At 48.4% G+C, this 14102-nt stretch overlaps 1 protein-coding gene across 1 annotated transcript; it reads left to right on the top strand.

Annotated features, from left to right (window-relative positions):
• The first annotated feature begins 1234 nt into the window (after positions 1-1234).
• LOC119529304 (histone H1.8) lies at positions 1235-12557 on the top strand. Its single transcript, XM_037829568.1, has 5 exons — positions 1235-1298; positions 6962-7221; positions 9271-9613; positions 11915-11976; positions 12291-12557. The coding sequence occupies exons 1-5, from the start codon at positions 1235-1237 to the stop codon at positions 12555-12557; spliced, it is 996 nt and encodes a 331-aa protein (XP_037685496.1).
• Positions 12558-14102: the final 1545 nt, after the last annotated feature.

Below are 14102 nucleotides of genomic sequence, written 5' to 3' on the forward strand. Positions count from 1 at the left end.
CATCATTATTTTAAATGGCTACAGAATATTCTACAGCAAGGGAGTAATTTAGCCAGGTTCAAAGTGATTTGCTTGGAAGTTAGTTCTAATTTGTTTTTCTTTCCCAAATAATGCACCAACACTATTTGGTACAAGATATATCCTCATAGATAAATCTCTGTGTGCACATCTGCAGGATAGAATCCTGTAAGTGGAGTTGCTGGGCTCCAAGAAATACTTTCCCAAATGTGCTCATTTATACCCCAGCAGGGGCTGCCAGAGCTGGCTTCCCATGTCCTTGCCAACACTCTGTCGACAATTTTTGTGAATTTGATGGATAAAAATAGTATCTCATCATTGTTTCTATTCGAATCTCCCTGAATACCAAGGCGGTTGAGCATATTTTCCTCTTTATCAGCCTTTCTGGTGAATTGCCTGTTCATATTCTTTGCCCATTTTCCCTAAAGGACATTGTCTTTATTTATGAGGACACTGGCTGAGCAATTTTATTTTAATATTACCCTTTCACCCCTTAAAGATTCCTTTCTTAAAAATCAAAGCCAAAGGGGAAACCATGGCCTGATCTGGGGGTGTCTGCCCTGGACATACTTGATCTGGGAGTGACTTCTTCAGGCATACCTGATCTGGGGGTGTCTGTTCTGGTCGTATCTGATCTGGGGATGTCTGCTCCGAGCAAACCCCCTGGTGGGCCTCCAACTTCTACTATTTGGGGAACCAAGGCCAGCAGTGACCTGGGAATAGGAGCAAAAGCTGGGGCAGCCGCTGCCCACGGAGTGGGATTGGAGGCCCTTGGCGACCTCCTTGGCAACCCAGGTGCCTCCGATTTCACCCCAATCCCTGCTGGTAGAAGGGCAGGAAAGTTGGGCGTCTCAGCTGATGGAAACAGAGTGAGCTCCAGGATCCTGGGAAAAAACCCGCTCCCCACAGGAAACATCAGAAGGGACCCGATTCCACGTAGTCACACACACACAGCCCCCTCCATGCCCCATCCCTTTGCTGGTGGAGCTGAGACCCAGAAAAGCCCGGGGAGACTGGGCGAGCCTGGGCTCAGAGCGGGAGGGCGGGGCTGCAGTGCCCCGCCCCACGCCGCTGCCCCAATCAGCAGGCGGCACCTAATCAGAGGCTAATTGGAGTGGAGGGGGGCGGGGCTGCCAGTATATAAGTCGGCAGCAGGCAAGCCCTGCTCAGCCTTGCAGCTGGGGAGGGGAGCTGGCCTTGTGTATCTGCCTGTGTCATGGCTTCCGGGAGCGATGCTTCCAGCGACGTCTCCGCGGGGTCCACCGGGTCTGAGAAGCCAGGTGAGCGAGGGGAAGCGGCACCCACCTCGGCTCTGCAAGCCCACTCCCTGCGCTGTCCTGGGCCTTCCCTCCTCTCACCTCCTCTCCCAGCCTGGCCCCTCATCGCCCATCCCAGAGGCTGTTGAGCGCAACTATGCATAGGGCAGAAGAGCTAATGCCATCGTTAGGTAACCGGGTCCAGGTTGGGCCTGGGGGCTGAGACTGGCCCCTCTCAGGGAAAGAAGGCAGAACAGGGCCTCTCCAGCTGGAACCCATTTCTCCTTCTCGTCATGGCCGCCAGGGCTGCAGCTGCAGGTAGTTGGAGAAACCAGAGCGACAAGTGTTTGATGCGGGTCTGAGCTTTGGATTTAGGGCTGCTTTCCAGTTTTCAGTCACCAACCGAAGACTCAGAGCAAACCAGACCCAGTTTACTCCCAGTCTGATGGGGGTGCCTGCCTTGTTAGTAGATACCATTTGGATTAGATAAAGTGCCATGTGCTTTATGGGAAGTAACACAGAGGACTTGAAGATCCCAATCCAGGCAGGGAGGTCAGGGAAGGCTTCCTGGAGGAGGTGACCCCTGAAGGATGGAGAAGTCTCACCCAAGGGAAGGATTCTGAGCATTTACAAAGGCTCCTTGGGTGTTCCAGGTGCTGTAGGAACACAGGGGCGGAGTTGCTTGGGAAGGCAGGGAAGGTGTCCAGATCAAGGTGCCATTTGGCCCTTGGAGGAGTGAGTGTTGCAAGGGTAACCAAGGAGGAGAAAGGCATCCCAGGCAGAGGGAACAGCATGGGCAGAGGCCCAGAGGTGAGAGAGCTAGTGGAGCATTTGGGGAGCTGTGAGTCTTCCTTCTGGCTAAGGGCAGAGTCGGGGTGGGGAGCTCGGGGCAGGGCCTCCATGGCTGAGGGCAGTGGGGCGCCACGGAAGGTTTTAAGCCAGCAGGTGAGGGATGTGAGATGCAGTGAGGAGAAAGGCAGCAGGGAGGAGGCTGGGGCCTTGGGGATGGAGAGGAGGGTTCGGGTGAGAGAGAGATTGAAGGCTTTGGGATACGTGGAGTGGTTGTGAAGGGGAGGAGAGGCCCATGAGGGTCCTGACTTCTTGCTTGGATATCTGGGGGAGGTTTGGGGGATCACTGTTCCCAGGACAGAGAAGATGGAGGGCAGGTTTGGGGGAGGTGTTAGTTCTGTCCTGGACATCCAGGTATACATCAGGTGTTTAATAACTACCAAACGAGGGGCTGAATCCTGCTAGAGGGGCAGGAGGGAGGAGATGGGCCTGAAAGAACCAAGTGGGCAGGGCTTGGTTAGGGAAAGCAGAAGAGGGCCAGGCAAGAGGACCCCATAATATTGCATCTGGGAGAGCTCAGACCCACTTATGGACCCTGTCCCCATAGTACAGATGGGAAGACTATGGCCCAGAGAGGGGAGTGAGCAGGGGCTCCACCAAACCACAGGCTTTGGCCTCAAAATGAATATTTCCAGATCCTGGGCTCTTCCTGACCAGCATACAGCAGGGATTAATCGCCATTTAGGCCTCTTCACAATTTTGTTCTCTAGAGTTTTTAGGTGGGTTTACTTTTTTTTTTTTTAAACTGTATTTTTAGCCAATTGATTTCCTTTTTAAGTCTTTACATTTTGCAAATTGATCACAAATTAACATTTAAAAATCATCTTTAAATCACCAGGTTCAAATCACATTTCATGTTTAAATCACTCTTGTGTGTCTTGTGGTGACTGACAGTTTTTTTTTTACATCCTCCCTTCCCCAACTCTTTAGTGACTTTTTTTTCTCATATTTTTTAAATTGTAGAATATAACGTATATACATAAAAATGATAACTTTCCAAGTGCAATTTAACTTGTAGTTAGCAAATTTCAAAGAATATTATAGGTTACAATTCTGCAATTTCAGTTATTTCCTTATTATGAAATATGTATACAAAAAGGTAATAGCTTTCAAAGTATGATTTAACAAGTAGATATGTAGGAAATTTCCAAAGTTATTATGAGTTATAGCACCATAGTTTCAGTTATTCCCTTATGTGAAATCTAACATATATACAAAAAGTATGGCTTTCAAATTACAATTTAACAAGTACTCTTTTGTAACTTTTTAAAAAATAAGTTTTAGTGAGATACCTTACAATTCACCCGTTTAAAGTGTGCAATTCAATGGCTTTTAGTATATTGATGGAGTCATACAATCACCACTATAATCCAACTTTAGAACATTTTCATCACCCCCAAAAGAAGCCCTGAACCCTGAAACAGTTACTTCCCGCCCTACCCCTTATCCCTGTCACACACACAGCCAGCTCTCGGCCATCACTAATTTACTTTCTGTCTCTATGGATTTGCCTTTTCTGGACATTTCCTATAAAGGAGGTAGTATAATATGTGGCCTTTTGTGTTCTGGCTTCTTTTACTCAGCGTAATATCTTCAGTCTCCAACCATGTTGTCTCATAGATCAGAACTTCATTCCTCCTTATGGCAGAATAATATTCTACTGTACGTAGGTACCACATTTTCTTGTTTATTCATTTATTGGTTGATGGATGTGTGGGTTGTTTCCACCTTTTTGGCAAGTGTGAATCATGCTGCTAAGAGTGTCCACGTACAAGTTTCTGGATGTATGTTTTCATTTCTCTTGGATGTGTACCTGGGACTAGAATTTTTTTGTAACTTTTTATTATGAAAACTTTCAAACTGATACAGAAGTAGACAGACTGGTACAGTGACCCCTTCCCACGTGCCCAGCTTCAACAGAGATTGGCTGGTGACCACTCTCATTTCATTTACTGGGTCATTTTTTTTTAATGCAATTTTATTGAGATATATTCACATACCATATAATCATCCGTAGTGTACAATAGTTGATCACAGTATCATCGTATAGTTAGGCATTCATCTCTATGCTTTTTGTTTGTTTTTTAATGCAATTTTATTGAGATATATGCACACACCATATAATCCATCCAAATTACACAACCAATGGCACACAGTATCATCATATAGTTGTATATTCATTGCCACAATCAATTTTCAAGCATTTTCATCACTCCAAAAATAAAGAAAAAATGTATTAAAAAAGAAATAAAAAAGAGCACCCAAACCATCCCATACCACTAATTCCCCCTATTATTTATATATTTTTGTCATTATTTTATTACTCATCTGCTCATACACTGTTTAAAGGGAGTGTCAGTCACCAGGTTTTCACTGTCACATGATGAAAGCTATACGGTTATATAATCATCATCAGGAATCAAGTCTACTCAATTACAGTTCAACAGAGTTCCTTCTAGCTATTCTAATACACTAGAAACTGAAAAGGAATATCTATGTGATATGTAAGAATACCCTCCAAGAGTGACCTCTCGACTCCATTTGAAATCTCTCAGCCACTGAAGCTTTATTTTGTTTCATTTCTCTTCCCCCTTTTGGTCAAGAAGGCTTTCTTAATCCCACAATGCCGGGTCCAGGCTCATCCTGAGAGTCCTGTCCCTTGTTGCCAGGGAGACTTACCTTGCTGGGTGACATGCGGGACTCTCTTTTAAGGTGCAGTGGAGCTTACCTATTCACGCCTCTAGGCCTGGTGTGTATGTCTGTGTACGAATGTGTGTGTTTCAAATATAATAGAATAAATTTTTTTGTAGTGTTTTTGGTGGTTTGGAGCTGTATGTATCCCAGAACAACATGTTCTTAAACTTAATCCATTCCTGTGGGTGTGAACCCATTGTAAGTAGGTTCTTTTTTTTAAAAATACAGTTTTATTGAAATACATTCACATACCATACAATCATCCATGGTGTACAATCAAATGTTCACAGAACCATCATATAGTTATGCATTCATCACCCCAATCTATTTTTGAATATTTTCCTTACATGAGAAAGAATCAGAATAAAAATAAAAAATAAAAGTAAAAAAGAACACCCAAATCATCCCACTCTATTTTTCGTTTAGTTTTTGTCCCCATTTTTTCTACTCATCCATCCATACACTGGATAAAGGGAGTGTGATCCACAAGGTTTTCACAGTCACACTGTCACCTCTTGTAATCTACATTGTTATACAATCACGTCTTCGAGTCAAGGCTACAGGGTTGGAGTTTGATAGTTTCAGGTATTTACTTCTAGCTATTCCAATACATTAAAACCTAAAAAGTGTTGTCTCTACAGTGCATAAGAATGCCCTCCAGAGTGACCTTTCGACTCCATTTGAAACCTCTCCGCCACTGAAACTTTATTTTGTTTCATTTCGCGTCCCTCTTTTGGTCAAGAAGATGTTCTCAATCCCACATGTTGGGTCCAGATTCATCTCTGGGAGTCATATCCTGCGTTGCCAGGGAGATTTACGCCCCTGGGAGTCAGGTCTACTAGGTTATTTTGAAGCAAATCTCAGCTGACCATTGCATCTGAAAATATTTTGGTATTTATATTTAAAGGATAAAAAACTTTTAGAAAATCATTGCGATGTCATTAGCTCTGTTGAAGCAATTAGTATTGTCCCTGATATTATCAAATATGCCCAGTGTGCACATTTATCTGGTTGCTTTTTCTTCAGTTGGATTGTTCAAGTCGTGCTCTGAGTCGAAGCCAGGATCCCAAGTCTCATTTGGGTGAAAGGTCTCAAGTAGCCTTTTGTGTATAGGATGGACCTCCCTCATTTTCTTTTCCTTACTATGTGTAGAAGACAGCAGCTTGTGTGTCCTGGAGAGGTTCTCATCTCCTGGATTTGGCTGATTGAATTTGTCTGATTGATTTGTCTCTCCTCACAGAGCCCAGGATTTGCTGTAAACTGGCAGTTAGATCTAGAGACATGATCTGAATCAGGTTTTGGTTTTTTGTCTTAATTTTTTTAAGTTTGGTTCTCTATTTCATCTCAAAGTAGATATATCCTCAGTAATTTGATCACTGGAGATGAGCAAATTTGGAGCAATAGCTTATATTGTTAGGGCACCGTGAAAAACTCTACAGTTAGACCATATAGATAAAGCAGGATAAAAATCCATTGCCACCCGCCTCAGCCAATTTGTCCATTGTAACAAATAAACATAGGGTATAAAAGGTTATATATACAAAGATGCCTGATGCTTGAACTATAATGCACTTCTATTTTTTTCTGTTTTTTATTGTAGAATATAACATATGTACATAAAAGCGATAGCTTTCCAAGTGCAATTTAACAAGTAGTTAGCAAATTTCAAAGAATATCATAGGTTATACTTCCACCGTTTCAGTTCTTTCCTTATTATGAAATACAACATGTATACAAAAAGATAGTATCTTTCAAAGTATGACTGCACTTATGTTGAAGCAAAAATTTGTCACTTTCACTCTTTTTAAGTATTTGATTGGTGGCATTGATTACATGCCCTGTGGTGCAGGGCTGTGTGTGTGTGTGTGTGTATGTGTCATTAGCACACTTGTATGTGTGCTTAGAGTATTTAACTCTACAGAGACTCACTGAGACTGCACCGAGCTCCACGTGGGAAGCCATGGCTGGAGATGGGGACGTGGCCTGCCTTTGGTGGCACCCATTGCATACGTGGCTTATCCTGACCCACCATGAGCTGGGCCCCCTGGGTCATGCCTCACTCAGTCCTTGCTTGTTTGGGGCTGGAGAGAAGCGTGAACCCTGGGTCACGTCCTGCTGTCCCCCCGTCCCCCCGACCCCCGCAGGCCCAAGCCGCAGTGGTGTTCGGGGTCTGCGCCGCCACCCCCCAATGCTGCGCATGGTCCTAGAGGCTCTGCAGGCCAGGGAGCGGCGCCAGGGCACCTCAGTGGCCGCCATCAAGCTGTACATCCTGCAGAAGTACCCCACGGTGGACGTGGTGCGGCTCAAGTACCTGCTGAAGCAGGCGCTGGCCAAGGGGATCCACCGCGGCCTCCTCGTCAGGCCCATCAACTCCAAGGCCAGGGGTGCCACCGGCAGCTTCAAGGTGAGGAGGGCAGGGAAGGGACGTGTGAGCCCAGGGATGGGTGGAGGTCTGGGCTCAGACGCCCTCTCCTCCGGGAAGGCCTGCTCACGGGCTCCCACAGCCTCTGCCCGTCTTCAGCCACCGGGATGGGGGTTTATTGGAGATCGGAGACCATGTTGGCTGGGCTCCATGCTTGGTGACCACGGCCCGTTCCTGGAATCCCTCACCCCAGATGAGGCAAATAGGACCTGGGACTCCGGAAGGCCCTGGAGCTTAGGTTGGAGCCCGGCCCTCTGGCTGCAAACCCAGAACAAAGCCCAGTCCTTCCCGTGCTGCCATTTTGTCCCCTCATCCTGGAAATGAGGCTCTGATGGGACCAGTCCGGGGTCCCCCAGGGCTGAGGGCAGATTGGGGAAGAACTCGAACCCTAGCATGGCGAGGACCAGCTGCCACTGGGAAAATCTGGGACCCAGACACCGGGTCCACCTTCTCGTGAGGCCCTGACATCTCGACCAACGTCCGGTACGTTTAGCAGTTGCTCGGATAGTTGCCAGGGAACATTGTGGAACATTCTCGACCTACCACGTGCCAGTCCCTGTGGTAACCATGTGACTGACAGCAGGAAGTCCCGCCCTCGTACAACTCCTGGGCGTGGGTTAGAGCTCAGACACAAGATATGGAAAGGCCAGGTAGATGGGACGGGTGAACTTGGGGGGCCAAGGGAAGGAGCCTCGGCCCCTGTAGAGGGCCAGATAGGACCCCTGGGGAGCTGCTGATACTTAAAGGCCAGATGGGATGATTAAGCACTAAGAGAAAGGAGACAGAGGGGCCCAGACTCAGGAGGAGCCATTTCTGGGATTGAACCCTTGCTGTGTGACGTTGGCAGATGACTCACCCTCTCTGAGCCTTGGAGTTCCTATCTGCAAAGTGGACAATAACGTGCTTGCAAGAAACAAATGGGACAGCCCAGAGGCTGGTCCCCAGCAGAAATGTCACCTAGGAAGGGACAGTGGTGCTGGGGATGCAGAGGGGAGAGTGAGTCCCCAGGGTCTATGAGCCAGTCAGGAAAACAGACTCAGGGTGGGGGGATGGGGTGCAGGGGCAGATGGGTGTCATGGCGTTTGGTATATGTGTGTGTGGGTGGGGGGTTGTTTCTGCAGACTGGGGTGGGGGACAGGGATAACACCCTCAGAGCTGGGCTCCGGAAGGACAGCAGCCACCTTTTTGTTCTTGATTCACCCCGACGATCCCTGATGGAAGGACACTTGTTTCCATTGTAAAGATGAGAAAACCGAGGCCTGTGAAAGGAGAGGAGACTTTCAGGGTTGCACAGCTGGCAGGGGGTGTGAGTGGGGAGGGGGGTGTTGCTGAAGAAAGTTGGGAGCCTGGAGCCCCATGACCTCAAAGCTCATGTCCTGCAGGGCTTGAAGGGAGAGGCTGGGGTGGGGTGGGGGTGTTAAGAGGTGAGGGCAGCTGGAGAGTTGGAGGTGAGGAGATGAGGCCAGGCCTGTGAAGGAAGAGGGAGGTGGAGGCGAGAGCTCAATGCACGGGGAGGCAGGAAGAGGGGTGGGTCGTCAGAGGCGATGGGTATACTCAGCATCTTGGACAGCGGTGGGGGAAGAGGCCTCGGGGTCCCCAGCTGCACGATGTGCTCCCAGAAGCCTGGCTTTGAGGCTCCCGGTTGCAGGGGGTGCAGAGCATGTCTCTGCCTTCACTCATTGCTGAAAGCTGCTTTGCAGCCACCCTGCACCAAAAAGTAAGAAGCCAGGCAGGGGAGTCAGCTGCTTGGGGTTTGGATCTCTACATGTGACCTTGGGAGTTGCTTCATTTCTCTGACCAAACACCTCATCCCTGAGACTCAGACCTGGGAGGCTTCCTGGAGGAGGTGTCCTGGGCAGGGAGCATTTGGAGGGTTAAGGACATTAGGCATTTCAAAAGTGTCCTGGGAATGAGACCTGGCTGTGTGTCTTCTCCCTGTGCCCTTTCCCACCTCCCGGCCCCCTCTCTTTTGGGATGGAAACTTCTTCCCTGAGTTTGATCTCAATTTTACTCCATGCTCTCCTCCTCTAGTTAGTTCCCCAGAAAAAAAGGAAAACCAAGCCCAGGAAGACATCCGCCATGATGGCCCTCAGTAAACCTGCAGGGAAGGGCCACAAGAAACCAAGTGAGGCAAAGAAGGAGGCTCCCAAGCCAGGCCAGGTGAAAAAGGTCCCCAAGAAGCCAGGGGAGGTGAAGAAGGCTCCCACGAAACCGGGGGCAGCCAAGGAGAAGGCCCTCAAGAAAGGCCGCGAGGTCAAGGTGGCAAAACTGGGCGAGGCCAAGAAGGGCCCCCCCAAACCAGACAAGGCCACGAAGGCCGCTCCCGGTGCTGCTGGGCTCGGGGGGAAGGCGAAGGCCAAAGGCAGCGGCCAAGGTGGGTGTGCGAGGGGGCCAAGAGGGGGGGACCGGGTGATGGTGTTTCCAAACCGGCTGGAGGAGGGTGGACAGTGGCCCAGCTCTGGGGAGGGGGTTTCTTTGTCTAGCAAACGTATCCCAGGTCCTTAGCTTGGCCTGGGGAGACAGACGACTCCTGGTGTAACTGGTGGGATGTGGAGTGGGGGTTGTGTAGTGGGGAACGGGGCAGACATTTAAACAGAGAAGCGTAGAGTCACTGGGAACCCAGAGAAGTATGACTCATCCCCAAGGCTCAGCCCTGGGAGGCTTCCTGGAGGAGGTGTCCTGGGCAGGGAAACTGTATGTGCAAAGGCCTGGAGGCATAAAGAAAGCAAAGTGCTTTTTCCCCTCTGATTATAGGGAGCATATATAATGTAAAACTTGCCATTTCAGCTGTTTTTAAGTGTACAATCCAGTGGCATAATTACATTTACAATGTTGTGCTACCATCACCACCATCCTTTCCCAAAACCTTTTCATCACCCAAATTAGAGTTATTATTCAATAACTCCCTGTTTCCCCTGCCCACCCCACCAACGCCTGGTAACATTTTCTGTCTCTTTGAATTTGCTTATTCTAGATATTTCATATAAGTGTGATCATGCAATATTTGTCCATTTGTATCTGGTTTATTTCATGCAACATGTCTTCAGGGTTTATCCATATTGTAGCATGTATCAGACCTTTGTTCCTTTTTTTTTATACTTTATCAAAAAATTAAAAAAAAACATTTCAGAGGAAACAAAACAAAGGAATAAGAAAAACAAATAACCTAAAATAACTACATTACTTCTAATATGTTCCTACTATACCCCAAGAAAGTTAACACAGCATGGTCATTCCTGAGCATTCCCATCTCATTAAGATTATTCTCCATATCTTATCTGTTCTTATTATTGTTCCCCGTCACTAGTTGCTCTCTATCCCTAGGTCCCCTACATTCTACAATATAAAACATTTATTTTGCATTTTTCACATAGTTCACATTAGTGGTAACATAAAATGTCTCTCTTTTTGTGTCTGGCTTATTTTGCTCAGCATTATGTCCTCAAGGTTCAACCATGTTGTCATGTTTCACGACCTCGTTCCTTCTTACTGCCATGTAGTATTCCATTGTGTGTATATACCACATTTTGTTTATCCACTCATCTGTTGAAGGACATTTGGATTGTTTCCATCTCTTGGAAATTGTGAATAATGCCCCTATGAACATCAGTGTGCAGCTATCTGTTTGTGTCACTGCTTTCCGATCTTCCGGGTATATACCGAGAAGTGAAATTGCTGGATCGAAGGGTAACTCTATATCTAGTTTTCCAAGGAACCACCAGACTGTCTTCCGGAGTGGCTGAACCACTATACAGTCCCACCAACAATGAATAAGAGTTCCAATTTCTCCACATCCCCTCCAGCATTTGTAGTTTCCTGTTTGTTTGATGGCAGCCAATCTAGTTGGTGTGAGATGATGTCTAATTATAGTCTTAATTTGCATCTCCTTAATAGCTAGTGAAGATGACCATTTTTTTCATGTGCTTTTTAGCCATTTGTACTTCTTCTTCAGAGAAATGTCTTTTCCTATCTTTTGCCCATTTTATAATTGGGCTGTTTGTACTATTGTCGTTGAGTTGTAAGACTTGTTAAATATGCAAGATATCAGCCTTTTATCAGATACATGGTTTCCAAATTTTTTTTTCCCATTGAGTTGGCTGCGTCTTCACCTTTTTTGAGAAATTTTTATGGTTGGATAGCATTCTATTGTACAAATGTGCCACATTTTGTCTATCCATTCATCTTTCGATGGACACTTGGGTGGTTCAGATGGAGCTTTTGAGGAATTGCAGATAGTTCCACCACAGTGCAAGGAGGGGGACATGGAAGCAAAAGGAGGAGGCTGGGATGTGCAGCCAGGAGTCTGGACTCTCTCTGGTGGGCAAGGAGAAGCTGTGGAAGGATTCTGAGCAAGGGAGAGCTAGGGTCAGAATTATTTTTTTAAAGGTCTCCTGGCTGCCATGGAGAAGATGGTAGATAGACTCGTTAGGAGCCTTTGATATGGGTGGGTGAGGAAAAGAATGTCTGCCCCAGATGCTTGGCACGGAGTAAGCCACTGGCATCCACCATCCTTTAGCTCTGCAACCGCCCTGCGCGTGAGCCCATTTGCAGGCTAGGACCTTACCCCAGGTCACACAGCTGTTAAGTGTCATAGTGGGGACTGGGACACCAGACGTTCCTGTCCTCCCAGTAGCTCCTGTTGACACTTTTTTCCATGTGGCCCCTCTTTCCACAGATGCTGAGGCCCACAGGAAAACAAAGGCTGGGAGTAAGAGTTCCAAAGCCTCGGCCACCAAGGTAGGTACCTGCTATGGCTTCCCTGGTCCACTTCTGCCGCCCGTCCCCACCATCAGGCCAGAGCTTGGGCGTCCCACATCCAGCTCCTGGAGGGATCTGTCAGGAAAAGGGGGAAAGCTTTTCCCTTACAAAATACCGTTCACCTTCTTCTCCCCCCATTCCCTGGGAGACCACCAGCCCCATTTTACAGAGAAGGAACTGAGGCTTACAGAGGTGATGTCACATGTCCAAAGTCACCCAGTTCTGTGGGCCCCAAGCTGCGTGCCCAGCCCTGCCCCATACCGCCTCCCTGCTCCTGCTTTGCTTTCTTGTAGGGCAAGAATGGTGCTACTTCCCCAGCCAAAAAGAAAATGGCGGCCGTGGCCAAGGTCCCTAAAGGGGCAGCTGCCCCAGGGCCTGAGGAGGAGCCAAAAGCCAGGGCAGCCGCTCCTCCCAAGGGCAAGGGTGGCAGTGGGTCCAAGACAGCGCCTGCAGGCCTGGTCAGCAAGACGGAGGCCCCCAAGGGCCCAAGCAGGCCTGGGCTGCCCACCAAGTCCCTATCGTCCAAGGTGCCCACCAAGAAGGCAGGTGCCAGGAGTTAGGAGCCAGGGTGGAGAGAGACTGAGATGATTCTGCTTGAGTTTTTATTAACCCCTCGCCCCCCCAAAAAACCAATATTCTATTTATTTAATTGTAAAATATTTATCAATAAAGACTTTTTTCCCCCTCTCATAAATTGGTGTGGGCAGTGGCTCAAGGATTTGGCCACACAGACCCTCCTAATCCACTGAGTATCTAATGTTTGTCTGGGGCTCAGATAGGAGCTGCTGTTCTGAGGACACAGACTGGTACATGGTTGGTAAATGTAGGGGCCCATGGGACATGAAGGAGCGGTGTTTAATCCAGCTGTGCAATCTGGGACAGCTTCCTGGAGGAGGTGGCTTTTGCTTTTCGAGGATGAGTAGGAGTTGTCAGACAGCTGGAGGGAAGGGTACTGCAGGCAGAGGGCACAGCAGAAGGGGGTGGGGTTGGAATTTGTGGTTGAAGTTTTGTGGTTTTGAGTGGAGTGGAGGGGGAGGGTGGTGTGAGCAAATGGCCTGTGGGGGGTGGGTAGGAAGGCCCGGAGGGGGCATGCTTAAGAATGTGGACTTTCTCTTGGGGGGCAATGGGGAGCCAGGGAGGGTTGTAGGCAGGGGAGGATTGATGCGTATGTTTAGAAAGGGCCCTCTGGCTGCCGAGATGAGGGATTAAAGGAGATTTTGAAAGTAGGGTGGAAGGGATTTGTTGATGTGTCAGATGTGGTGTGTTCAATATACAAAGGCATCAAGGCTGAGTCCACAATCTGGGGTCTAAACAGCCAGGTGACTGTATGGTGGACATTTCCTGAGGTGAAGTAGCAGCACCAGCAGGAGCTGAGCCAGGAGGGTGGAGAGAGGGGGTGGATTTAAGGGTGGGGGTGGGAGGCAAACCAGATGGGACTGAGAAAGGGGGCAGATGGGACACAAAGGGGAACCCAAGGCTACCCAGTGTGCAGCATCTGACTGCCCCTGCAGAAATCCCCCAGGATGCTTTGTCAGGCTGCACTGGTGCTTCCCTGGGTGCCTGCTAATGTGACTACCAGCAGGGCCCCCAGGGGCACCGTGAGCAGATGAGCAGGGGCCGGGTTGGCACATCCCCTGCTCCTTTCAGGGGCTGTGGGGGGCACCCCAGGGACATGCCTTCTGGGGGGCATCCATAAGGGCAGCTCATCTCCAGCTGGGGTCATAGGGGAAAACCTAGGGCAAGCCAGCCCCCGTCTGCAGCCATTTCTCCCCTTTTGAAAGTTTAGCTCAAGGACTCTATGCCAAAGGTCCCCACCCTCCTGAGACCCTCAAACAGAGGGCAGGGAGCCCCCCTCATGCCCGGAGCTACGAGAGAGACTTCAGGGCCCTGAGATGGGGGACCACTTCCTACACTGGGCAATGACGCCGAAAACTAGAGATTTTCTCCATTTGCAAACGCAGTTCCAAACTTCCAGAACTGCATGTTAATCAGGCTTGAAAAACAGGCTGTGGAATCTGTAATGATTTAGAAAGATGTTGCTGACATTGTTGCATGAGGAAAGGGAAGTTTTGAGATGGCACATACCCTCTGATCCCTGTTTGCAC

Source organism: Choloepus didactylus, chromosome 1, assembly GCF_015220235.1.
Source record: "Choloepus didactylus isolate mChoDid1 chromosome 1, mChoDid1.pri, whole genome shotgun sequence".
NCBI lineage: Eukaryota > Metazoa > Chordata > Mammalia > Pilosa > Megalonychidae > Choloepus > Choloepus didactylus.